Consider the following 27,677-nt stretch of genomic DNA (forward strand, 5'->3'; position numbering starts at 1 on the left):
AAGTTATGTGTTGTTTATCTGAAATTCAGAGTTAAGTGGGTGTTTTGTATTTTATCTGGCAACTCTATCCAGGGCTTCTCTGAGCTGCCTCTGGCCTCAGAAGAAGGCTGGAGTCCCCATGTGACTTGCACAGAGTCTGGAGCTCCATGACTTTGGCCCTACGTGGGCACTGCATCCAAGGTGGGTGAGGAGCAAGTAGGGTCAGCATGTGGGCTCCGGGAGAGAGACAACCCGTCCTTGCCTGCATCTGGGCAGGGGAAGGAAACAAATTTGTGCCTGTCAGCACTGTGACATGCTGACACTGTGCTAAGCCTTCCCTATGGTCTCCTTTATCCCTCCTGCAACTCTGTGAGTGAGGTGTTATCACTGTTATCCCTGTCTTAGAGATGAGGAGACTGGGGCTCCACAATGCAAAGTCCATGGGTCCACCCAATGCAGGAACAAGGATTGAAGCCCCTGGGGCTGCTGCCAGGTCTGGAATTAGCTGAACCTACTAGGCCCTTCTCTCTGATAATCCCAAGGGTTTAAGGTGGGAGCAGCACCCCCCCCCCGCCATGAATCTCTGGGACAGGAAGTGTTCCCAGTTTCTCCTGGCCCTGAGCCAGGGTCTTGTCCAGCTTCACATGCTTGCTGGGGATTCCAGGCTAGGAGGCAGATCTGCAGAGTTCTTTTGGTCCCTGTCTGGCCAGGACAGTGCCCAGCAGCACGAGCCGCCCATGGGCACTGCCCTCTGCTGTGTGGGTGCCCATGCGAGGCACTCAGGGCAAGCAGCTGCCTTGCAGGCCCAGTCTGCCCTGAGCCCTGGGGCTGGCTTGGTCAGCTTCCCCGGCCATTAGCCCCCTCAGTGGGGACACAGGGGGCTCCCCGAGGAGCTCCAGGCTCCAAGTCCCAGCCCCTCTAGGAGGAGGCGGTGGCCAAGGCTCAGCAGCCAGAGGCTTCTCAGCTCGGAGCTCCAGAGCCAGATGTAACATTGACCTTAAATGGTAAAAGCTCCCCAGAGTGAAGAGAGGCTGGCCAGAAGAGGAAAGGGGAATAACTCAGTTTTAGGTAAGTCATTGCTATATCCAAGAATAACCTGCTCTTCAGCTGGGACGCGAGGGAACCCTTCTCCTCCTTAAAGGTACAAGGTGCTGGGATGGGGGCGCTTGACTTTAACTTTCAGGGGAGTTGGCTTTTTTGGGTGCCATTTCAGCTGAGTATTTTTATTGTTGCTGTCATGATTTTTAAATAAGAAGTGAATCTTGCCAGTCCTCTAACTTAACTAAACCATGCTCCGTCTGCTGCTGTTGGAAAGGGTGCACAGGCTGGGGTGAAAATGTGGGTTCTGAGTGGAGAGCCCACCCCCAGATTTCCTGTGGGCCCCTCTGGGGAAATAGCGGGTCCCCAGGTTATGCAAGTCTTCTGGGCAGGGCTTTTCCCCCACTGCCTGCTATCCCTTTCCCAGCTCAGCTCTGTGCTTACTCCCTCTGTCCTCCACCTCGACCTTGTGCTGCACCCCCGTCCACGTAGGACCCTGTGCTGGCCCAGCCCTGTCTCCATCCTTGACCCTGCCCCTGTTTCTGTGCCTGCCCCTCCTGTCCTGTGTTCTGGTTGCAGCTTCTGTTTTTATCTCTGTCTCCATGTTTCCTTCTGTGCCCAGCTTTGCCCCCTGTGCCCTTTCCCTCCTCTCTGGAGTGGGTACATGTGCCCAACCTGTTTCCCTAGCCTGGCTCACCTCCAGGAGCTTGGTGTGAAAGCTATCGTATAGCACTCAGGCTGACTTCCCCCAAAGGAAAGGCCAGTGGACAGAGGGCAGAGAGGGGCCTAGCTGTCTTGTTTCCTCCTGCCCAGGAAACGGCTGTGAAAGCCTGGAGATTCTCTGCAGTTTGAGTCAACAGAGTGCAGGGTCTGGGGCCCCTGGCTAGTACTCCTGCCTCCCAGAGCTCGGCAGCTGGTGTTCTCTTAACACTCTTCAGGCTGCCTTTTGGGGGCCTCTCAGGGGGAAGTAAAGAAGCCACGGGCTTGTCTGGGCTGGGTCTCCTGCAGGGAGAAGGAGGAAGTTTCCCAGGACTGTTAGGCTGGAAGCACTAGGGAGTCAGAGTCTGCTAAGGATTCTGTCATCCCCACCAGGGGGCGAGGACACCCTCGTGGGACAGGTGGGGTTAATTCCCCTACAGCCTCCTGGGGCACTTTTCTGGGGAGGAAAGCCAGGTTAAGTGACTTGCCTAAGGTCAGACTGCTAAGGAAGAGCAGTGCTAGGACTTGAACCCAAGTCTGAGTCTAACAGCAGACAAGGCGTGAGTGACAGGGTACTCCCACCTTCAATAGTTTCTTGTGATTTCTGACCAAGTGAACGATACAGTTGTCACCGTCATGTCTGGTCATCCTTGATACAGTGGTGTGTGTGTGTGTGTGTATGTGTGTGTTGAGGGTGACTATATTCACAGCTGATGTACCTTTCTCTATGCTTGGTGGTAAAGTGGGACATTCCTGCATACCCTCAAAGGTTGCCTGGGATGTATAATCATGTACTAATTGCTACAACATAATCAATGCTCCTATAAACAATGTTTTTTGGAAGAAGAAGGGGAAAAAAAGCAAACACACTATTTTTAATACATCTAACACTGTTCTAAGCACATCCCATATAGTAATTTAGCTTCCACAGCCCTACAGGGCAGGGATTATTGTTACTACCCTCATCTTGTAGATGGGGACATTTTAGCATAGAGAGGTCACACAGCTGGTGAGAGGTGGAACTGGCATTTGACCCCAGTCAGCCTGTCTCCGGAGGCTCTGCTGTTAACCACCATGCTCTATTCATCTCTACTTGGTACTGCTTCTGAGAGGGCAGTGGGGAAGCCCCGACTGTCTCCTGATGCTCTGCCTCAGGCTTTCTGCACATGATTTCTTGTGCTCTCCTCAGTAACGCTATGAGGGATGTTATCTTTGCCCAACTTTACAGGGAGGACACTATGAGTAGGGGATGTTAAATGACTTGTCCAAAGTCACCCAGCCACCCAGTGCCAGAGCAGGCAATTTAGTATCTTGAATGAGGGTAGTCAGTGCCATGTAATACCTTCTTCTTGGCACTGATTCTCAGGTGGACCAGTGGGCTCATGGCTTCAGGGTGAGGGTTCTAAGTCTCCATGTTCATAAGCTTCCATGAGGAAGCTGGATGATGCCTGATGGGCTGAACCATAAGTACGGTTCCCAACTTCTCCAATGGCCCTGCCTCTTTCCTTCACGTCTTGGTAATGAAGGTGGGTGGATGTAGCCCACACCTCCAGCAGGAGAAGAGACAGCCCTGTGAGGGCTGAGACCTTGTCTCATCTCCACTGTGTGCCTGCACCCAGAATGATGCTGGGAGGGACTGAATGTTCAAGGATCAATTTGTTTTCCTTATGAAGAAATGGACATAATGCTCACAAATTGTGTTCCAGTTAAACAGGGCCCTGGTTTATTGTGTATGCATACCTGATGATCAGATTATTTTAGCCTGGTAAGGTGGGGGTCTCAAGTTAGCCACCTCCTCCCACCCTGGCCACCTCTCCACGGAGCCACCGGCCTGCCACTCAGACATCAGCTGAGGGGTTGTGACCCAGGAGGAGCAGAGTCCTGGATGGGTGGGAAGGAGAAATTTTGGAGGTCAGATGTTGCCCCTGCCACTTGGGAAGCTCTCTGAATCGATGGGAGGGGGATAGAGAACTGAGTTCTTGTGTGGTAAATGTAAAAGGAAGTAGAGAGAAAATTGATATAAATGAAGCCCCTCATGAGATGCTTGTGCCAGGATCTGTGCTAGAACGTTATTTCATTTAATCCTCACAATAGACACGAGGCCGCTGTGGTAGAAAGAGATGGAGTAATGTGCCCAAGGCTACACAGCCCGTAGTGGTGAGCAGGGATGTCAGCTCAGGCCACTTGGGTCTAAAGTGCAGACTTCCTGTGTTAGATCCACCCTGCTTCTAGTTAGTAACACGCGACTTGGGGAAGTTATCAAGTGCCACAGTCCACCTGATGCCAAAATCAAGAAAAGAGGGAAAGAGATATTGTGTTTGCCCTATAGACCCTGGAGGCTGGAGCCTGAGGTTCAGGGGACAGCTCAGGGCAGCCTCACTGGATGGAATGCAGAGGCAACATGAGCCCATGACCTTGTACAAGCCCTGCCTTCTCTGCAAGGGCTTTCTGCAGAGAAGAAGGAAAGCAGATGATGGTCAGCAAGGAAACCTCCTTCCCAGTGGGCCACAGCTGTAAAAAACAGTTTTCAAAGTCTGGGCTTAATCGGTTCTGGTTACTTTCCTCCTAGTACTATTTTATGTATAATTCTTATTCATTTTTTCCCTTATAATAAAAGAAATATATGTTCCATGCTAAAATTTCTTGGGAAATATATAAATAAGTATAAACAAGAAATACAGGGGCATCTGGGTGGCTCAGTCGGTTAAGCATTGACTCCTGATTTTGGCTTAGGTCGTGATCTTATGGTTCATGAGTTCAAGCCCCACAGTGGGCTCTGTGATAATGGCGCAGAGCTTGCTTGGGATTCTGTCGGTCCCTCTCTCTGCCCCTTCCCTGTGCGTGCACTCTGTCTCAAAAATAAATAAATTAAAAAAAAGAAATACAGAAGTAAATATGAAGAAATAAAAAATCCCCCAGAATCCTGTCACTCAGAAATAAATATTGTTAATACGACGGTGTGTTTCTCTGCAATTTATAAAACTAAGGTCTTACTATATGTGGTTTTAAAATTAATATGTGCTTTAAAATTTTTTTTAAAGATTTAAGTTTTCTAGAGCAGTTTCGGTTCACAGCAAAATTGAGAGGAAGGTACAGAGATTTCCCATATACCTCCGGCCTCACACATGCACAGCCTCCCCCATTATCAACAACCCCCACCAGAGTGGTTCATTTGTTACAATTCATTTATTATCAAAAAAGATAAATAAAATAAAATTTATTTTGAGATAGAGAGAGTGACTAGAGGAGGGGCGCAGAGAGAGGGAGAAAGAGAGAATCCCAAGCAGGCTCCACACTGTCAGTGCAGAGCCTGATGTGGGGCTCAAACTCATGAACCATGAGATCATGACCTGAGCCGAAGTCAGATGCTTAACTGACTTAGCCACCCAGGTGCCCCGCTCCATGTCTTTTCATGGCTTGATAGCTCATTCTTTTTAGCACCAGATAATATTCTATTGTCTTGATGTACCACAGTTTATTTATCCACTCACTGAAGGACATCTTAATCTGCTTTTTAAAAATTGAACATTCTATTGTCATCATTTTAAAAATATAATTTATTGTCAAATTGGCTTACATACAACACCCAGTGCTCATCCCCACAGGTGCCCTCCTCAATGCCCATCACCCATTTTCCCCTCTCTACCAACCCCCCATCCACCCTCAGTTTGTTCTCTGTATTTAAGAGTCTCTTGTGGTTTCCTTCCCTCCCTCTCTGTAACTATTTATCCCCCTTCCCCTTCCTGATGGTCTTCTGTTAAGTTTCTCAAGATCCACATATGAATGAAAACATATGATATCTGTCTTTCTCTGACTGACTTATTTCACTTAGCATAACACCCTCCAGTTCCATCCTCGTTGCTGCAAATGGCATGATTCCATTCTTTCTCATTGCCAAGTAGTATTTCATTGTATATATAAACCACATCTTCTTTATCCATTCACCAGTTGATAGACATTTAGACTCTTTCCATAATTTGGCTATTGTTGAAAGTGCTGCTATAAACATTGGGGTACATGTGCCCCTATGCATCATTTTCCATGCCATTAAAGATACTTCAAAACATGATTTTTCAATGGTTGTATAATATAGAGTAATTTTAGCTGTGCCATGGTTTGATCACTGTTCCTTTTCTTGGGCCCTTATGAATGTGATTTTTCTTTGGGGACTGCTTCAGTGGTACACACATGATGGCTTTTCTGTACATGTATGACATTTGAAAACCCAGCTCTCAGAGGCAGGCTTGTGTGGTGTGGCCCAAGGTGTGACTTATTCTGCAAGATAATAAGTGAGATACTGACTCAGCCCTAAACACACGAACTCACATCACAAGAATGTTATTCCCTTGTGAGTTATTTTTAGTCCTGCTGTGAAGAAGAAAGCCTCCATCTGATGTAGCCTGGGAATGAGAGGGGCTACAGGACTTTCAGCACTAAAATCAGAAGTCCCAGGCAATTCAGGACAAGTTGTTCACCCTGGCTTGAACTGTCTGTGCCTTCAACATCTTTCAGACCCTGGCTTGTCTCCCTTCTTGGCCAAAATGAGAGCGAGCCTTGAGCCTGGAGCCTTTGTCAGGCAATAGCTAGTATTTAATAAGTGTTTTCATTTATTTGTATAACTCCTCTCACCTTGTGGTATAAGCCGTACTGCTTTTTCCATTTATGGTAGAGTTATAAAGTTTGCTTATTGGATAAAAGTAATAACAAGGGTAGCTAACACTTATTGAGTACTTACTGTGTGCTAGGTGCTGTTCTAAGGTTTTATTGGCAGTACCTCATTTAGTCCACACAGCAACCCCCTGAAGTAGTTACTGTGATTATCTCTGTTATGTAGATCAAGAAACTGAGGCACAGAGAGGGCCAGGAACTTGTCCAACAACACAAAGCCAGTAAATGGCATCCTCACCAACACTTGTTGTTTCTTGTACTTTTTTTTCCTTTCAGGTTTTAAAACAAGCTCTAGCCAATTTTATTAAAGAAAGCTTTTATTTGTTTAAAAAAATTTTTTTTACATTTTTTTATTTTTGAGACAGAGAGAGACAGAGCATGAATGGGGGTAGGGTCAGAGAGAGGGAGACACAGAATCTGAAACAGGCTCCAGGCTCTGAGCAGTCAGCACAGAGCCCGACGCGGGGCTCAAACTCACGGACCGCGAGATCATGACCTGAGCCGAAGTCGGCTGCTTAACCGACTGAGCCACCCAGGCGCCCCAAGAAAACTTTTATTTGATTTACTTTTCACCAGTCTGTTCTGGCATGCTTCGAATGATATCAGAATCACCTGGATCAATAATAGTCAGTGTGCACACTCTGTAGTATTTCCCACATGCTGTGCCCAATTCAATATTATTGCCACTGTAGTGATGGCCACCAGTTTTGGCCAACATGGCATAGTATTCTATTTCAGATTTCCTCAAGGCTGGGCAGTTGTTGGCGAGGATGACCAGTTTCACTTTGCCATGTCTGATCATTTCCAGAGTCTGCTTGTACCCCAACACATACTTCCCACTTTTCATAATGAGTTGGAGCCTAGAGCTGTTGGGCTCCAGTGACTTTTTCATCTTCTTTGCGGCCACCATCTTCCTGCCTTAGGTGCGGGACGGACCCAACCAAAAGCAACCTCCAAGATGGCCAGGAGAGAGAAAGGCTCTTGTGCTTTTGATTGTAGCCATTCTGACAGGTGTGAGATGATATCTCATTGTGGTTTTGATTTGCATTTCCCTCTTGATAAGTGATGTTGAGCATCTTTTCATGTCTGTTCCTCATCTGTATGTCCTCTTTGGAGAATGTCTGTTCATGTCTTCTGCTAACTTTTTAATTGGATTATTTGGGGGTTTTTTGGTGTTGAGTTGTATAATTTCTTTATATATTTTGGATACTAACTCTTTATTGGATATGTCATTTGCAAATATCTTCTCCCATTTGGTAGTTGTCTTGTAGTTTTGTTGATTGTTTCCTTCAGTGTTCACAAGCTTTTTATTTTGATATAGTCCCAATAGTTTATTTTTGCTTTCATTTCCCTTGCCTCAGGAGACATATCTAGAAAAAATACTGCTACAGCCAATGTCAGAGAAATTATTGCCTGTACTCTCTTCAGGTTTCACGTTTTGGTCTTTAATCCATTTTGAGTTTATCTTTGTGTATGGTGTTAGAAAGTGGTCCAGTTTCATTCTTTTGCATCTGAGTGTCCAGTTTTCCCAACACCATTTGTTGAAGACACTGCCTTTTTCCCATTGCATATTCTTGCTTCCTTTGTTGGAAATTAATTGACAAGCAGGCTTTCTAAAGCCTACTTACCCCAGCCCTCTGGAGTGCCCTCTAGTGGAGGCAGGTCCCCTTAAATCATAAAGCAAGGAAATGCAGAGCAGAATGAGTGTCCCCTACAGGGAGAACATTCCCAAGAGAAAGGGAAGAGGAAAGGGCTAAGCCAGTCAGGTTGACCATTGTCAGAACCCACCATCTGACAGCGATTCCCCTGGAGAGTGAGGCAAACTATAAGAGACTTTTTTTTTTCAGAGTTTTTCCGCCATATATTTCAAGGCTATATATATTTTTTTTCACTCACACACCCTCTGAGATTTTATTTTTTAATTATTTTTTAAAATATGAAATTTATTGGCAAATTTGTTTCCATACAACATCCAGTGCTCATCCTAACAGGTGCCCTCCTCAATGCCCATCACCCACTTTCCCCGCCCTCCCACCCCCCATCAACCCTCAGTTTATTCTCAGTTTTTAAGAGTCTCATGGTTTGCCGCCTTCCCTCTCTGTAACTTTTTCCCCCTTCCCCTCCCCCATGGTCTTCTGTTAAGTTTCTCAGGATCCACATAAGAGTGAAAACATATGGTATCTGTCTTTCTCTGTATGACTTACTTCACTTAGCGTAACATTCTCCAGTTCCATCCACATTGCTACAAAAGGCCATATTTCATTCTTTCTCATTGCCAAGTAGTATTCCATTGTATATATAAACCACAACTTCTTTATCCATTTATCAGTTGATGGACATTTAGGCTCTTTCCATAATTTGGCTATTGTTGAAAGTGCTGCTGTAAACATTGGGGTACAAGTGTCCCTATGCATCAGCACTCCTGTATCCCTTGGGTAAATTCCTAGTAGTGCTATTGCTGGGTCATAGGGTAGATCTATTTTTAATTTTTTGAGGAACCTACACACTGTTTTCCAGAGCGGCTGCACCAGTTTGCATTCCCACCAACAGTGCAAGAGGGTTCCCGTTTCTCCACATCCTCTCCAGCATCTAAAGTCTCCTGATTTGTTCATTTTAGCCACTCTGACTGGCATGAGGTGGTATCTGAGTGTGGTTTTGATTTGTATTTCCCTGATGAGGAGTGATGTTGAGCATCTTTTCATGTGCCTGTTGGCTATCTGGATGTCTTCTTTAGAAAAGTGTCTATTCATGTCTTCTTCCCATTTCTTCACTGGATTATTTGTTTTTCGGGTGTGGAGTTTGGTGAGTTCTTTACAGATTTTGGATACTAGCCCTTTGTCCGATATGTCATTTGCAAATATATTTTCCCATTCCATCGGTTGCCTTTTAGTTTTGTTGATTGTTTCCTTTGCAGTGCAGAAGCTTTTTATTTTGATGAGGTCCCAATAATTCATTTTTGCTTTTAATTCCCTTGCCTTTGGAGATGTGTCAAGTAAGAAATTGCTGCGGCTGAGGTCAGAGAGGTTTTTTTCCTGCTTTCTCCTGTAGGGTTTTGATGGTTTCCTGTCTCACATTCAGGTCCTTCATCCATTTTGAGTTTATTTTTGTGAATGGTGTAAGAAAGTGGTCTAGTTTCATTCTTCTGCATGTTGCTGTCCAGTTCTCCCAGCACCATTTGTTAAAGAGACTGTCTTTTTTCCATTGGATATTCTTTCCTGCTTTGTCAAAGATTAGTTTGCCATACATTTTGGGGTCCAATTCTGGAGTCTCTATTCTATTCCATTGGTCTATGTGTCTGTTTTTGTGCCAATACCATGCTGTCTTGAAGATTACAGCTTTGTAGTAGAGGCTAAAGTCTGGGATTGTGATGCCTCCCGCTTTGGTTTTCTCCTTCAACTGAGGGTTGATGGGAAGGGGATGGGGGAGAGGGGAAAATGGATGATGGGCATTGAGGAGGGCACTTGTTGGGACGAGCACTGGGTGTTGTATGTAAGCAATGAACCATGGGAATCTGCTCCCAAAGCCAAGAGCACACTGTATACACTGTATGTTAGCTAATGTGACAATAAGTTATATTAAAAAAAAGAAAGATAGCCATTCCCCTGGGGGGCGGGGGGGGGGAGTCGGGAGTCTTACATTCTGTGGCTCCTCCCACACCAATGAAACAATCATGTAGGAGAAGAAGCATGATGCCCCTAATGGTGCCTCAGTGAGGGCTGACCCAAGCCCTGTTGCAAAGCTGGCCTCTGAGGTGATGTACACCAGCAGATGTGCCACACCCTAGTAACAGGTAGGGAGCTTTCAGGCTGCAGAGGCTGCCATGTAGTACGAGGAGGTGAGCACCCCCAGCTCCTCTCTCTCCTGCCTGATGGAACTTCACCCTTTCTCTTCCTGACATGCCTAGTGGGCACCTGTTTGAGGAGCAGTCCTTCTGTGGACAAGACAAGCATCCAACTAGAAGTATCTGGTGTGGATTTTTTTTCATGCAAGTTCCATTTAGGCAGCTCCAGTCAAGGAGCAAATGGCCTCCTAACTACCTCTTCCTCTGGGATCCTTCATGTAGATGGACAATGAAAGGAGGGGATGGGAACTACCATTGTTTGAGCATGCTGTTTGTGCCAGGTGTTTTATATATATAATATGTTGTTAAACTCAGACCATAGCCATCTAAGGGAGATATTTGTGAGCAACTGACACAGTCCACTTACTCAAAACAACTAATATTAACTAGTAAGTAAAGAAAGGGGACTCAAATAAAAAACCATCAGACGCCTAATCTGTGGCAACTTCCATCTGTCTGTGGCACATACACCCAGGCCATAGAGGAGAGTGAGAATGTCCATCCTCTGTGTCTGCTCCTGTAGTTTGAGCCTAGGGGGTCCTGGCACTGCTTCTCAGAACAAAAATGCCCTGAGCTTTGGGGCAGGATGCTGGACAACTCTACTCTGTATCTCTCTTTGTCTTCTTTCAATATGTGACAATCTTTATCATGTTTCATAACCTTGTCTATGAACAAGCCCCTTTCTCTGGTAGGAAAATACAGTACAAGTCTAGAATCTCTATCATAAGAAATGCCATGTTGTACACTTTGAGTCTTGAGACACTCTCTGTCTCACCAAGTCTTGTGCCCTAAAAGGTCATAGACCCTGCCATAGTCACCCAGTCTGCCTCAGAGGCAGCATGGAGTAGTGGTTGAGACCCCAGCTTCTCAAGTCAAATGACCTGAACCAAGTCTCAGCCTTGCAACATATTGCGTGACCTTGGGCAAAATGATCTAACCTCTGCTGCCTTACTTTCCTGACATATAAAATAGGCTGGTCATGATGTGTCTTGTTCAAATAATTGTTATGAAGATGAAATGGATTAGTGTATTTAAAGAACTTATTTGTGTATAAGTATTCAACAAATAATAACTATTATTCAAGCCCAGGTTAACATCGAGCACATGGGACTCCTCTATTTTGTGGCTCCAAATTGTCAGGTTTTTCAAAGGGCTGTCTCATCGTGATATTTTCAACCTGGGCTTGATTCACTGGTAGAAAGAATATAATGTCTTTCTGGGCTTCTCACCTAAGACGTCTTTCCTGTTTCCCAGCTGTGGTCCAACTAGTCCCTAATGTAGGTTGGAAGGTAGTGGTGATGAGGTTAAGTGTTGTTAGGAGGAACCTAGATGGCTGAATGCCAAGAGAATTCCCTAAAAAGCATCATCTTGGGGGATGTTCCAAGGTCCTAGCCCTATTCCTAAGCCTGGTCAGTGGCCTGGAGTTGATTGTTCACATGGAGACTGACTCATGATAATCAAACTCATAAGAGACTGAAGTATATAATTCTGAATGTCTGTGTGCTAATGTATGGTGGGAGATAATCCTTTCCAGTGACCAAAATGCCTGGAAGATGAAAATTTTTCTCAGAAGGTAGAACGTTCTGAGGGGATGTTTCACCTAGGCTAGAGCCTGATAGTAATTTCTGCCTACAACAGAGAGACTTCCCCAGAGCACAAGAGGGGTCTCTCCCCTGGAAGCCTTAAATCAGCCTTTGTCTTTGGAGTCCCGTTTTATTCTGGAGAAAGATGGGGTTTGCTGGAAGGTAGTTCAGAGAATCAAAGGAAAAAGTAGACAGGCAGGTATTGGGAAGGCAATCCCCAGGGCAGTGCTGGGTGCTGGGGACATGACAGCAGGAACTTACCTTTTTTTTTTTTTTTTTCTAGAGCAGAGGTCTTCTCTAGGGCAAAGGTTTTTTGATGGTTCATCTCATCAGTTAAAAAAATTGTTTTAGTATGCACCTCCAATTTATGTGCATTTCTTTAAGTCATATTCATGAGCTACATTAATAAGCCAGTTATTTTATAAAACACATAAAAATAGAAATTTTGAAGGGTTGAGAAAGATGAAATAATATATGAAAATCATGCTTTATTTTTTTTAAACAGTGCCACCGGCTTTTTTTTTTTCTTTCCTTAAGAGTATTCCTTACTGAGAGAGCTCATTATGTTTTAAAATCTCAGCTCTTTGGATAACCCCTCAGTTTAATGACTGTCATGGTAAATGAGATACTGTAACAATCAGTCTTCTGGCAAGGAACCAAATCCAACTCAACTGGCTCAAGAGACTTTAACAGAAGGACTACTTACAAAAGATGGTGCCCAGGCACCCCAGAATGAGCAGCAGCAGGAGGCTGTTACTAGCCCTAGCTGGAAGGGGCAGGAGAAAGAAATAGTGAGGCCATAATCCAGTGACATGGGGATCCAGGGAAGAAGGTCCCTCCAGAATGAGCTGTAGTTAAGAAGGGATACATTCATGCCAGAGATGTAGTGCTGCAGCAAGTGGGAACAGAGAAGAAAATCCCCCAACCTCTCTCTCCTCCCACCTCCTCCTGGACCATTGGCCAATCTCAGGAAACAAGCATGGGAGCCCAAGTGATACATCTGGTAGATGTCATCTGGAAACATGGGCACAGAATAGATCAGGGGGAAGGCAGGGAGAGAGGGAGAGCAGGAAGAGGATAACGAGCTCAAATAGCTGATGTAGAAGAAGGGCATCTTTACTTACTGAATTGTAAGTAAAATTTTCAGTTTGATTCACCAGTTTGCAAAAAATGTTTGAGAGTTGTTGTGGTGTTTGTAGTATCTTAGTAGTATCTTCATTCCACATTTTTTTTTTTTTGCAGGAGACTTTTGTTTTATTTTATTTTATTTTATTTTATTTTATTTTTAGGAGACTTTTAAGCCCATTTTATGATGGTTGGTTTGGTTAAACCTAGATAAATATATTTCACTAATCCACTTACTTGGGCACATACAAACTGTGTCATACTTCACTAAAGCAAATGAATACATGAGGGTGCTGTTATGTCAATCCCTTAGCATTGTAGAATTTCCCCTGTTCCTTCAGGACATCTCACAAACTGGATGTGACAGTGGCCTTTCAACATAGAGACTGAATGAAGGCCCCATTGTCAATCTGCTTATATAATACAAAGAAAGTAGAACTTAATAACAGTTTCCAGTTGTCTTCCCATGTTCCCCTGGATCATCTTGCGTATTCCATGAGCACTCATTCCTCACTCTGAAGACCACTGCTCTAGGGCAGAGCCCTGGCTCAACCAGGGTCCAGGGACTCTTAGTCTCTGTCCAAGGTCTTGGGAGAGAGAACATGATGGGCCCATCGTGGGTCAGTATTAATCAGCTGAGGACAGGCAATAGGATCATGGGGAACCATTCCTTATATACAGGGGTCCTTCCTAAAGAAGGGCAAATTGCTGAAAGCAGAAGTCTTTCCAAAGGATGTTGTTCTCTGTAAACTCATAATCATCCTCCTGTTCTGTCATCTGGAGATCCCTCCTCACCCTTCAGCCACATTTACAGACAATTTCTTGAGTCACTTCCTTAGATAACTAATCATATCCCTTGCATGTGGGTTTTCCACGTGGTTGTATTGGAAGGTAGCTTTATTTCTTTGTTGTTGTCACCATGTACAGACAATTTCAACAGGTCTGAGGATCACAGGGCCTTACACTGATAGAAACAGATGGTTTTTCAGCTCAGCAGAGAAAGAGTGGTGTGGGGATGGACCTCAAGGATCTGGCAAATTAGACCCAGAAACACTTGGCAAGTTGTCCCTGTCTCATGACTCCTACAGTCTATAAGAAGTTTCTCAGACACAAAAAGAAAGTAAGCCTGCCTTTTTAGAGTCCTGGAGGGGAAGATTCCACTCGCTGAACTCTTCAGGAGCCTTCTTGTTTTGCTTGACAATAACAGGAGTGATAATAGTGTACTTCTTATCATTACTACAACAGCTATCATTTGTTGAACACCAGCTATATACCATGTTAAGTGCTTTACATATATTATCATATTTTTGATAGGTGAGATAGGTAAAAATATTATCTTTCTTTTGCTGATTATCTTTCTTTTGCTTGAAGCTCAAGGCTTTCTGAGGTTCATTAGTTAACTCAGGAAAGAGGCAAGGTCAAGGCTTGATTGCCCTTGGTTCAAAGTGCATGCAGCCTATCAGCAGACAGAATCTCACAATTGAAGCTCTCAGGCTAGGAGGAGGTAGTGGCTGGGCTGGTAAGACTTTTTTTATTTTAAGTTGATTTATTTATTTTAGAGAGAGATTGTGAGCAGGGTTGGGGCAGAGAGAGAGAGTCAGGGGAGAGAGAGAATCCCAAGCAGGCTCCACACCACCAGCACAGAGCCTGATGCAGGGCTTGAACTTATGAATTGTGAGATCATGACCTAAGCCAAAATCAAGATTCAGATGCTTACCCAACTGAGCCACCCAGGTGCCCCAAGGCAGGTAAGACTGTTAAAAAGGTTAGGTCTTCATGGATTTATAGAGAGGTATTAAGGTAAGCTAGAACCATGGCAAGTTTGTAGCAGGTTATTGGTGGATATTGAGTGAGTCAATGAATGAACAGACACTCCTAGGTTTGAAGATAGAGTGTATCTTTCAGTATCCATCCCTGGTGCTGAAATGAAGACAACATTATAAGTAGGGGTCCCAGGTTCTAGGCTTGGCTCTGCTTCCAAATCATTCTGTGACCTTAAGCAAATCACTTCTGCCTTCTGAGGCCTTAGTTTCCTCATCTGTGCACTATTCATGCCCAAGGCCCAGTGATTCACCCCAATGGTCATATGACTGAGGTCCTCCTGGAGTACTGACATTGTCAGTTGCTGCATATGTGATAAGGAGGATTGCAGGTGGGTTAGAAGAATCAGCTATTATCCATTGTCTAAAAGCCCACACAGTGCCTTTCTGGGCAGTCAGAACTGGCACTGGGTCCAGAGTAAAGTGGAAGGGTGTGTATATGAGAAAACATTTACTGCTGAAGGGAATGCCTATTCTTTCTCTTTCCTGTTAACAAGGCATTTGACTCATGCTTTGGAAATTTGTTGTTCAGATCAGAGATGTGTTGTGTTTGTCACTAACAAAAGCAGCCTCTGGAGTCTGGTTCCTCTTCCCTCACACTACAGGGTCAGCTGCTTTAAGTCCTTGGGCTCTGGGAGCAGATGGATGTGAACAATGGAATGGGGTCCTAGGCAAAAAAGACTGGAAGTCCCTTGGAAGAAATTTGGGACACCAGAATTTGGGGACCTCCATGAGGCCCTGCATACCTCTTCAGAGCTTCCTAAGTGGGAGAGATCTGGAGAACCTGAGGAGACCCCCTAAAATGATTTGAGCAGCTAGCTACCCTCTGCAAAGCATGTTCTCTGATTGTATCTCATGTGATCCTCCCAGACAACCACACAGCCATATACTCTGTATACCCTCGCATGGATTCTCTGGATTTCATGGTTTTATGCATTATATGTAGCCTAACACCACCTCCTGTGCCCCTGCCCTGTCCCAAAGCCACATTGGATTTTTGTGGGCCTTAGGCACTTTTGTCTCCATGGGTCCCTTCTTCCTTAAGAAATTTATTTTATAACTGTTGATATAAATACATTAATGTTATCTATCAGGACATTTTTTTGGCCTGAAAGTTTACTTTTTTTCCCTTCTGATTTTAAAAGAAACTAAGACATTTTCATGGGCACTATGCATGGTTCCCACCATAGTTAGTGAATAAGTCAGCCCTGCCCCATCACCTTGCTTTTCAGAGCACAGTCTAGGACCAACAACGTCAGTATCACCTGGGAGCTTGTTGGAAATGCAGACTCCTGAGTGTGGCCTCAAACCTACTGAGTCAGCATCTGCACCTTAATGAGACCTCTAGGTGATTTGTGTGCACATTATAGTCTGAGACATGCCACCTGGCACACTGTTCATGGTAGTATTGGGAGTATCTGAATCACAGGTCATGATACTTCAAATTACAGAAAGAAGTTTAATAACAGAAAACCCCATATGGAAGCTGTATCTAGCATTAAATGGCTGTATAAATGCCAAGAATTCCTGGATGGTCCTGTCTGCCAACCACAACTGGAGAAATGACACTTAGGGTGAGGGGGCACATATGTTGCTGAATTGGTTCTTTCAGCCTTCCTATGAAACACAGAGCCATCTCTATGGAGGAAGAGAGGGATGCAGGAGGCATGGCTCTCAGTGCCTCAACCCAGAGGTGACATACAATCTTTTGGCCAGAATTAGTGGCTGGGCCCCAACCAACAGCAAGAGAGGCTGGGAATGAAGAGGAACACAGGAATACTCAGAGAATGCTAACAATCTCTGCCAGAGGCTGGGGACTGGTGAGGCCTGATGCTCCCAGAGGTGAGAAATTAAAACACTATAATGCAGTCAACCAGGCAACCAGAGACTCCTGAGCTTGTAGAGCCCTAGAGAAGCTGGGAGAATTAACTCAGCGGGCAAATACGTCTTGCTTCTCCAAAAAGGGGAGGGGAACACAACTGGGCAACAGAGGAGCACAGTTTTGGCAGCCAGGGTCATCCAGGAATGCTTGGCATCCACACACCCACTTATATATTCCACATGGGATTTTCTGTTATAGAACTTCTTGCCAGAAGATAGAGGTGGGTATCCCAACTTGCATTAGACTTAGCTCAGCAAGGTGTACATTCAAAGGCACTGAGATTTGGGGCCTGTTGCAGAAGCTACTGTCAATTATCCTAATTCACTACCCAAGCACCTTTGTCATAGGTACCCTCTCCCATTTCCTCAAAAGGAGAACATACTTACCACCTGTCACTGGTGCTGTCCTGCTATCCAGCCCCTCTGCCTGCTTAGTGCTCTAACTCCACCCTTCTCTGTGGAGAAGGCCCTGGATTAGAGCCTTGTTATGTTCTATGTTATAGGGGAGGAAACTCAAGATCCCACTGGAAAATGAGGAAGTTGGGTGTAAAATCTGGGTCTTCTGAATCTTATGTGCCTGTCTGTAACGGGCTGGCCTTCCCAGACATCAAGTTTAAGAAGGGCTACTCCTACGGAACCTTGGCTGGCTTTTATGGGGCTTCCTGCCGTCTTGGTTAAGAGGTTTTATAAACTGAGAGGATGCTGTTGGCCTATGGGCAGAGAGTGCCATGTGCAGACTGCTAGTTCTGAGGAAATATGTGAGGAATCCCTTTTTGCAAGGCTTGTGAAGGACTGAAAATGCCAACTAACAGTGAGCACTGACTATGTGCCAAATACTGTTCTAAGAAGTTTACCTGTATTATATAATCTACATAGTTATCACCATCTGTGTTTCACATATGGGGAAACTGAGGCAGGGACAGATGGAGTAATTTGCCCAAGGTCACCCAGCTACTGTGCAGCAGGGCTGGGCAATGATCCCAGGCAGCCTGGCCCCAGAGTCCATGTGCACAACCGCTCTGCTTCTCACCTCTGGCTCCCCACCAGCCTGAGAGGGCCTGGGGCATCTGTGATTAGGCTTTGAGGAAAACACATTGAGATACTCCTTGAGAAAACATTCATAGTCAAATAAGTTTGGGAAACATTCTATACTTTCTATCTTTCTTTTTTTAATTTTTAAGTTTATTTATTTATTTTGAGAGAGAGTACAAGCAGGAGAGGGTCAGAGAGAAGGAAAGACAGAATCCCAAGTCAGCTCCATATCATCAGCACAGAGCCCAATGTGGGGCTTGAACTCATGAACCATGAGATCATGACCCGAACTGAGATCAAGAGTCGGATGCCCAACCAATGGCACTGCCCAAGTGCCCCTGTACTTCCCTCTTGAAGATTTATCCTGCATATTGGCTTCCTAAAGGCTGAGAAGCCCTACAGTACAGAAATCTGTCCAATGCTGATGTTCCCAAATGTACTTAAACACAGAAACCTTTATTTTCACAGCTACTAACAAAATCACCCAGAAAAAGGGTTGCAGAGAATACTCTTTGGAAACAGCTAGCAAGAGACATTCTTGCTTGAGTGCACACAAGGTGGGTCATGTGGCATCTAGAAAGCCCTTGCTGCTTGTAGAACTGCCAGGGCAGGCTCTAAGTGGGCCAAGTCAGCCCAAAAAGCTTCTCCCTGGGAGGCAGACAGTGTCTAGAGTGGGTACAGGATGGGCTCTGCTAGTTTCTAGTCCTGCTTGGCCACCCTTAGATCTCCCTATGGACAAGTCACAGCACCACACTGAGCTTCACTTTCCTTACCTGCAAAATAACATTTGCCTCCTTCTGCAGTCAGGGGATTGAGTGAGCAAATATACCTAAAGTATCAGACACATGGTATGCCTTTGATGAATGGTGATTGTTCCATTCTTGCCTTGTTCCTTATAGTCTTCTAGTCCTGTTTGGACATAGGACACTAGGATGGGAAGTTCCAAGGAGCAGGCTGGAGGTCATTGTGCCTTTGTTTTATGCTCCAAAGAGGTCAGGTGACTCTAGTCCAAGAGACAGCTTCATCCTGAGTAGGGGAGGAGATACTCTCGGGTGGAACAACTTTTTGAGAACTGAGGTTGAGCTTATGGGACATGCTCAGAGTTAGTGTCATATCAACATCAAAAGGGAGCATTAACTCAGGATTCCAGAAGACTCTTGAAGACCCAGAAAAGGCAAAAGTTCATCTCCTTGGTATAGGCAAAAATGTTTAAATATAATTATAAATGAAGTGCCAACTGGCAGAGTGTAGCAGAAATCTGTGCCAGCATTGATTGGTCACCTAGCAAGGGGCATTTCTAAACAAAGGTGGATCTGAGAATAAATTTAGAAGGTAATTATTTTTTAAAAAGACCTTGGACAGAGAGGCTGATAGAGAGAGAGCCACTGTGGTGGTACACAAAGGGCACTGGAGTGGGAGTCAGTTTTATCTGGGACCCTAATGGCTGTGACCTTGTCAAGTCCCTTCACCCCACTGAATCTCAGCCTTCTCATCTGAAAAACAGATATAATAGAATCTACTCTGTAGTGATGTTGTGAGGAACAAACTAAACAGTGGATTTGAAATAGTTAGACAATAGGAAACTCTAAATAGTAAGAGGTTGATATTAAAGACTAGGAATGCCCTGTAAGGATTGCCATCAGGAGACAACAATCAAGATGAAATAGCTCCCTTATAAAAAGCTGATGGACTCTTCCAAGATGAAGTCAGCCAAGCAGATCCAGGATGTAGATGAGGGCTGGAGATGGGAAGTGTAGGAGGCTTCCTGGTAAACATAGAGTTCCCATATGACCCAGCCATTGCACTCCTAGGTATATACCCCAGAAAACTGAAAACAGGTGTTCAAATAAAACTTGTACAAAAATTTTCATAGCAGCACTATTCACAATGGTCAAAAAGTGGCAATGACCCAAATGTCCATCAACTGATGAATATGCATGAACAACATGAGAGATATCCTTGCCATGGGATATTATTCAGTCATAAGAAGGAATGAAGTACTGATATGTTCTACAACATAAATGAATCTTGTAAACATTATGCTACGTGAAAGACTCAAAAGACCACATATTGTATGATTCCATTTATATGAAATGTCCAGAACAAGCAAATCCATGGAGACAAAAGGCAAACTAGTGATTTCCAGGGCCTGGGTGGGTGCAGAGCAGGGGGGGGGGGCGGTGTGGGGAGGAGGCATGGGAAGCAGCTGCTTGATGGATATGATGTTTCCTTTTGGGGTGAAGAAAACATTCTGGAGCTAGATAGTGGTAATAGGTGTACAACAATGTGAATGTATTTAATGCCACTGAATTGTACACTTTAAGATGCTTAAAATTATAAATTTTATGTTATGTATATTTTACCACAATTAAAAAAGTTTCCTGGTGAAGAGTAAATGTGATTCAAACATTAGGATCCTTTCTCCTAGAGTAGAGTGAAGGAGAGGGTGGAGGATTCAGAGTTTGTGAGGCGGGAGCTGGGGTCTTGTGTCAATAGATTCACCAAGGGCCTATGCTAGGCAAACCTTGTGTGAGGGCCCCAGGGAGATCCAGAATCAACTACAACATGCCCCCTGCTCTCAAGATGTATATACATTATTCTTAAGTAAGGATAGGCTGACAGGTAGTATATATAACAAGGGAGTAAATTCAGGGGAGTGAGACATTAATTCTGCCTTGGCCATATGTGAAGACTTCTTGGAAAAGAAGATAATTGAGTAGGTGGGATTTTGGCAGGTAGGTAAGAAGTGGAAGGTTTTCTGGGGAAAGGCACAGGGTCAGAGAGTAGGGAAGCATTGCAGAGTAGGGGATGGGGTTGATGTAAATCAGGCACAGTATGCACAGAGCCATTGGAGATGGTTGTGAGAGGTAAGCTCGAAAGGAATTAGGGTTGCTAAGAAAGTAGATCTTAAAAGTTCTCATTGCAAGAAAAAAAAATTTGTAACTACATATGGTGACAGATATTAACTAGAACTATAGTAGAGACCTTTTTGGCAATATATACAAATATTGAATCATTATGTTGCACACCTGAAACTAATTTAATGTTATATGTCAATTACACCTCAGTTAAAAAAGAAACACAAGAGGAATTGGGGTCAGGTTGTGGAGGGTTTTGAAGGTAGAGCTGAGGAAGCCAGGACTTGCTCTCCAGACACTGGCGAGTCAAGGAGTCCTGTAAACTGAGGGGTAACATGACTAAGCCTGTGCAGAGAATGATCAGTGTGATGGAAGAAGGACTGAAGGGAAAGAGACTGAGGATGGGGATATGAGCCCTGGCAAAGTCTCTACGAATCAAGAAAGGCCCCTCCAGACCAATGGCAGTGGGAAAGGGGAAGGGTAAGCCAAATCCAGTGAGTTTTGCATTAGCCAAGATTCTTGTCTGCATGGAACAGAAACTTATTCAGATTAGATTAGGCAATAGCCAGGATTTTCTGGGGTACATAACTGACAGGTCTAGGGCAGGTTCAGATGCAGTTGGATGCATGGGGCTCATCCCCTCTACTTCTCAATTGTCCTTGGTATTGGATCTCTTCTCAGGTGGCCTCTGCCTCATGATGGCAACCTGGCACTTACAGTTCCCAGCTTATATCCTATCCTCTCAGAAACCCCGGCGGCAAGAAGTCTCCCAATTGTTCCAATGAAAGTCACCGAGATGACTTTACTGCTCAGTCAGGGTCATGTGTCCATCCCTTGATCACCAGGGCTAGGGTCATGGGGTGTTCTGATTGGCCAGGCCTGTGTTACAGCCCCACTCCCATAGTGGAGTCAGCTATCCCCACCCCAAGCACAGGCGTGATGAAGATGCTGCTGCTGTTACCAGAAGAAGGGGGACTGGGCCACCAAATGGGCCCAAACTGCGGATGTCTCTCCAAGGCACTGACTCTGCGCCAAGGCATTTACACATCTCATTTCATCCTGTCAACAATCCCGAGATAGAAGTGATTATGTCCATTTTACAGGGGAGGAAACTGTGGCATAGCCCACCTTGTCCCCCCTTCCCCCCTATAAACACTTTTTCTGTTCTGTGCTGCATGGGCATCTCTTAGAGAGGTAAAGTGGGACCACTCGAGAGTCAGCACAAGGTTCACAGCCAAGAACATGAGAGCAAAAGTGCATGATCTATAAGTGGAGAGACACTCAAACTGCATTTCAATCTCAAAGTGCAGTGGTTATAGATCTTAACCTTTTAATTGTTAGGAGACTGGAGGTCAGTCTCCATGATGTGGGAGAGATGCTTATGCCCTGTGTTGCTCTTGTTCCATGGTCAAGGATCAGGGAATCAGGGTTGATCGGGAGTGGGGGGCTGGTGTGTGTTTGTGTGTGACTCTCCAGACATGGATATAACCTGGTGGTCACTTATTGCAGACACTGTACAAGGAACAGAATTACTTTCCCTGTTGAGCTGAGATTCCCTCTCATGCTGTCAGCATGTCATACCGTCAGCAGTAGAGGAGCCACAAGACAGGGGAAATAGGCAACACATGATGTCTTTATTGGGTCAGGTCTGGATGGGATGGAAGCAGAATAGAACAGAATGTGTTTTGGAACTTTCCAGCTGAAAGCCCAGAGGAGTAGGGCTGGTGTGCTTGTAATAGTCACATTCCTCTCTGTTTCCAAAGCCAGTCCTTCCTGATAAAGGAGAAAGGGTAGGGGGAATCTCCAAACTGAGGGATGAATCCTTTCCTTGAGCCTCATTTCAGAGAGACTTCAGAGTGAGAATAAAAGATGTCATTCCCATTTGTGCCCATCCTTGTAAAAACACAACATGTATTTGAATTTGAAATGCCTCAGGTGAGACATGGTGCACCCTGCAAAACTGATTTGACTTTTGGGAATGTTGCGTGTGTTGAGTGTGGTGCAGTGTGAATGTGTGTATGCATGTGTGCACACGTGCATGCATGCAGCCTGTGTACTTCCAGAGCACCTTGAACTACAGCATCCCAGCTCTCACTACCCATGTTTATCGTTGCCTGATTACTGCTGTGCTTCTAACTGCTGAGCTCAGTGGCTCAGTCTGCCTGGTTTACTACTGAATACAGAGTTTGGCTTCCTAGGTCCTCAGTAAATTTTGCTAAATGGAAGAATGGATGACTGATCTGCACATGCATTTGGTGAATTTCTCCTTCTTTTTGAGTATAGTTTTGCCTCTGTGTCTCTTATGTGTCTGTCTCTCTGAGCTCACATCCCTTGTCCCTGCATCTCTATCTCTTTTAGTCTTTTTGTTGTCCCCCTCCTTCTTCATTTCTCTCCAAATGACCCCATCCTAGACACATACACCCAGATACCATCTCTTTTCCTCAACCCATTTTCTTAAATTACATACATTTGGGAATTTTAGATATGGAAGAAAACTTGGAAATCGTGTGGCTTAATTTCCACCTTTTTTGTTTCAGGAAACTGGATCCAGAAAGATTGCTATGTAGTAAGGGCCAAAGGTAGTTTCCTTATTGTTTTTTTTTTTGCAGAAAGTTTTATTTTTAAACAGCCTTATTAAGATATAGTTCACATACAATATCATACAATTAACCTACTTAAAATGTATAATTCAATGATTGTTAGCACATTCAGAGAACTGTGCTGCCATCCAGAAAATTTTAATTATGTAAAAAGAAACCCTATACCTATTAATCATCATTCCCCATTTCTCCCATCCTTCCAGCCCTAAGCAACCATTAATCTACTTTCTGTCTCTACAGATTTCTCTATCTATTCTTGACATTTCATATAAAGGCAATCATGCAATCAAACAATATATTGTGTTTTGTGACTGGCTTCTTTCACTTAGCATAAAGTTTTCAAGTTTTATCCATATTTTAGCATGTGTCAGTACTTCATTCCTTTTATGGCTGAATAATATTCCACTGCATTAATATACCACATTTTATTCATCTGTTAATTAGTTGGACATTTCATTTGTTTTCACTTTTTGACTATGGATCTATGTTTAACATTATGAGAACTGCCAGTGTATTTTACAAAGTGGCTGTATGATTTTACATTTCCACCAGCAATGCATTAAGGATCCCAAGTTTTCCACAACCTTACCAATATTTGTTCTTATCTGTCTTTTTTATTGTATCCATTTTAATGTGTGTGAAGTGGTATCTCATTGTTGTTTTTAATTTATACTTCCCTTATGGCTAATGATATTGGGCATCTTTTCATATATTTATTGGGCATTTGTATATCTTTTTTGGAGAAATGTCTATTTGATTCTTTTGGCCATTTAAAAAGTATCTGTCTTTTTATTATTGATTTGTAAGAGTTCTTTATATATTCTGGATTCAAGTCTCTTATTAGATATATCATTTGTAAATATTTTATTATATTCTATGGGTTGTATTTTAACTTCTCAATGGTATTTTTCACCGTGCAAAAGTTTTTAATTTTGGTGAAGTTCAATTTATTTCTTTTTTCTTTTGTTCCCTGTGCTTTTGGTATTGTATCTAAGAAGGTATTGCCTAACTCAAGAACACAAAGATTTACTCCTATGTTTTCATCTAAGAGCTTTACAGTTTTACCTTTTCCATTTAGGCATTTGATCCATTTTGAGCTAATTTTTGTGTATGGTATAAGGGAGGTGTCCAATTTTATTCTTTTGAATGTGGATATCCAGTTGTTCCAGAACTATTTGTTGAGGACTATTCTTTACCCATTGAATTATCATGGTACCCTTGTTAAAATCAACTGACTATAAATGTAAGGATTTACTTATGAACTCTCAATTTTCTTCCATTAATCTGTATGTTTATCCTTGTATAGTATCCAGTGTCACACTGTCCTACTGTAATTTTATATATTAGCTTTTGAAATTGAGAGATATGAATTATTCTTTTTTTCCTTCTTTTTTCAAGATTGTTTTGGTTATTCTTAGTCCATTGCATTTCCATATGAAATTGAGGATCTGTTTGTCAATTTTTGAAAAAAAAAAAAGGCAGCTAGGATTTTAAAGGGTATTGTGTTGAATCTGTACATCAATTTGGAGAATATTTCTGCCTTAGCAATATTAAGTCTTCTGACCCATGAACATGGGATGGTGTTCCATCTATTGAGGTCTTCTTTAATTTCCTTCAACAATGTTTTGTCGTTTTCAGAGTATATGTTTTTAATTTCTTTTGTTGAATGCGTCCCTAAGTATATTAAGCTTTTTGATGTTATTATTATGTTTCTTTAATTTCATTTTCAAATTGTTCATTGCTAGTGTATAGAAATATAGTTGGTTTTTATATACCAATCTTGTATTCTGCAACTTTGTTGCATGCATTTATTAGTTTAAATATATTCTTAGTGGATTCCTTAGGATTTTATATATACAATATTATTCCATTTGCAAGTAATGGTAGTTTTACTTCTTTGAAACTAGAATTCTTGGGTCCTTGTCCAGGGCATGTTTATTTCATTAGAGGGTCCTAAAAGGAGCTTTGTGTTTGACTTGAGAAATACTAAAGCTGTTATTCCTCCAAATTCATTGACCCCAATTCCTAAGGTTAGGTGTTTGAAAGAGATTTGAATTTAAACCTGATACAGCCAAGAAATTAATAGCTGCATTAGGGGCAACTGGGTGGCTCAGTCAGTAAAATGTCCTACTTCGGCTAAGGCATGATCTCACGGCCTGTGAGTTTGAGCCCTGCATCAAGCCTGCTTCAGATTCTGTGTCTCCATCTCTCTCTGCCCCTTCCCCTGCTCATTCTCTCTCTCTCTCTCTCTCTCTCTCTCTCTCTCTCTCTTAAAAATAAACAAACATTAAAGATTTTAAAAATAGCTGCATTAGTTTGTTAGGGATTCCATAAAAAAATACTATAGACTGGGTGGCTTAACCAACAGAAATCAATTTTCTCAGAGTTCTGGAGATGTCCAAGATCAAGGTGTTGGTAGATTTGGTCTCCCTCTTCAGCTTGCAAATGGCCACCTTCTTTCTGTGTCATTACAGGGCCTTTCCTCTGTGTGTGTACATCCCTGGTGTCTTTCTGTGTGTCCAAATTTTCTCTTCTTATAAGAGTACCAGTAAGATTGGATCAGGGCTCACCTTAACAGCCTCATTTTAACTTAATCACCCCTTTTAAGACCAATATCCAGATACAGTCACATTCTGAGGTTCTGGGGATTAGGGCTTCAATATATGAATTTTAGGCACAGTTCAGCCCCAGTCAATAGTCTTATGGATTTTCTTCTGAGAGAGCTGATCTCTGGTTAGTTGCAACTAGTGAAGCCAGAATTTGTTTAAATAACACATTCATATGACCACTAAATGATACTGGCCTGCAGTCTGAATTAAAAGGCACTGCCTATATAGTCCCTGAGATAAAGGATCCTTATGTGTGGTTTTGCGTGTTCCTTGAGTTCAATTAGTCAATCTTCTCCACAGCCACATCAGGGAAGGTCAGTAACCAGCCATAGACATGCATGTAACATCTAGAACCTCTATAGTGACTGCTTTTTTAAAAAAAGCAGAAGCAATTCCAAATCCTGATGTGTAAACAGGAGGGTAATGAACTTGCATGAGGTGTCCTTCCGTGAAGTGAAATTTGAAGTTCTTAAATGGAAAGACTCCTGTGAAGTGAACTTTAAACTTCTTAAAAAGCTTACTCTAATTTTGTTCTCTTTTGAGTGAAGAATCAGTTTGGAAGCTCAAGATGTAACAATTCTTTGCTCTGTACTTCTTATAGTAGCCAAAGTCCAATCTCGCTTATATCAGTGGGAACTCAAAATCAAGATTTTCCTCCAGGTCATCTGAGCTGAGGCATCATCCCACGTTGGCTAGTGGACTTATCTCCCTCTTTGCACAGTTTCTGCTCCCCTTTTCAGCATTATTTTTAACTCTCTTGCCTTTTGAGTGTTTTTATTGACATCTGGCCACAAACCCTTTTAGGAAGAACGCAGTTATAAATCACCCACAGAGAAATCAATAAAAAACAGTTCAATCCACAGTGACACTGATTTGTCCCCAGATAACCAGCGTCCTGCAGGCTCAACAGTAATACCCATGGGGGTATCTACAAGAAGGGTGAAGGGCAAGGGGGCACTACATTCTGAGAGAGGGGGTGAGCTGCCAGCTCCCAGAAGCTCAAGGAAAGGATGGACTTGGCTTCCATCCACACACTTCTCATCCAGCCTCAGGGGAGAGCTCTGTGTTTCCATTTCATCCAGCTCAGATTTTTCCAACCACATCAGTGGCATTTTCTTATCTTCTGAGAATCTGCTTCAGAGCTAAAGTATCTTCTTCAAACCTCAAGAAAGGGCAGTAGGAATGAATTGTTGTATTTGTGGGGGATGGGGGAAGGCAGGAGAGTATGTTACTGTGGCACAGAGGCATGGAAGAAGAAACTCTATCAAGCTGTCTGTTGTCAGGCCACTGCTCTTGGTCACCATGAGTTGGGAGAGACCATCCCTCTGGCCAGAACTCCAGGGAGTCAAAAGTCTGAAAGTCATTGTACAGAAGCTAAAAGCTAGGCCCAGAGAGAGACGCCACTGGCCCAAGCTCACAGAATGGTTTCATAACCAGCTCATGAAGAAATGGCCCCATTGCTTTGAAATCCTAGTTCTATTCCAAGAGGAGCTTTGCTCAGAAAATGCAAATTCATGAGGAGTCAAAGCTAAAAAAAAAAAGGAAATCTACAGAGAAAAAATATCAGTTAGTTCACTTTTTAAAAATGAGTACATCAAATTGCCCATTGTAAGGACTGTGAGTGTCATAAGACCATTTGCACCAATCATTCATGCCCTCTTGGAAAATGGGACTATACTAACCTTTGGAAGAGAATTTCCTAGAAGGGGCTTTTCCTGTTTTTTCCATTAGTGAAAATATTCCAACTGCAAGGCCCAGGGTGCTGGGGTCAGGTGGTAGGAGGTAGAGAGGCTGTGTGTGGCACACTGAGGGCAGGGCCTCCCTGAACCAGGAACTCAGAATCAGGGCTGCAGTGAAAACCTCAGATCCCATCAATGCCTGATTTTACTTCTCAGTTGTCCCTAGTTTCTCCAAGTTGTGTATCTCTATTAGCTCAGCCCTTGT

General features: G+C 43.5%; 2 protein-coding genes and 1 long non-coding RNA gene across 4 annotated transcripts in view; 1 reads left to right on the forward strand and 2 right to left on the reverse strand.

The window, feature by feature from the left end:
- LOC109271134 (uncharacterized) overlaps positions 1 to 27,677 on the reverse strand; it is a 197,022-nt gene that overhangs the window by 33,747 nt on the left and 135,598 nt on the right. The gene's annotated exons all lie outside the window — the stretch shown is intronic.
- The window catches only part of IRAG1 (inositol 1,4,5-triphosphate receptor associated 1), a 119,673-nt gene continuing 92,640 nt past the window's right edge, over positions 645 to 27,677 (forward strand). Inside the window, exon 1 of one of the 2 annotated variants that reach the window (XM_019456303.2) lies at positions 645 to 1,047. In XM_019456303.2, the coding sequence (XP_019311848.2) occupies positions 981 to 1,047 (67 nt within the window). In that variant the 5' untranslated portion in view covers positions 645 to 980. Of the gene's footprint in view, positions 1,121 to 27,677 lie in introns of both variants that reach the window. The other variant, XM_019456310.2, reaches the window with a different exon arrangement.
- Positions 6,936 to 7,332, reverse strand: LOC109271133 (60S ribosomal protein L30-like). Its single transcript, XM_019456315.2, has one exon. It carries the CDS (start codon positions 7,292 to 7,294, stop codon positions 6,947 to 6,949), a length of 348 nt encoding a protein of 115 aa, XP_019311860.1. The 5' UTR covers positions 7,295 to 7,332; the 3' UTR covers positions 6,936 to 6,946.

This window comes from Panthera pardus, unplaced genomic scaffold (assembly GCF_024362965.1).
Source record: "Panthera pardus isolate Hobbes unplaced genomic scaffold, ASM2436296v1 HiC_scaffold_12, whole genome shotgun sequence".
In the NCBI taxonomy this organism is placed as follows: Eukaryota; Metazoa; Chordata; class Mammalia; order Carnivora; family Felidae; genus Panthera; species Panthera pardus.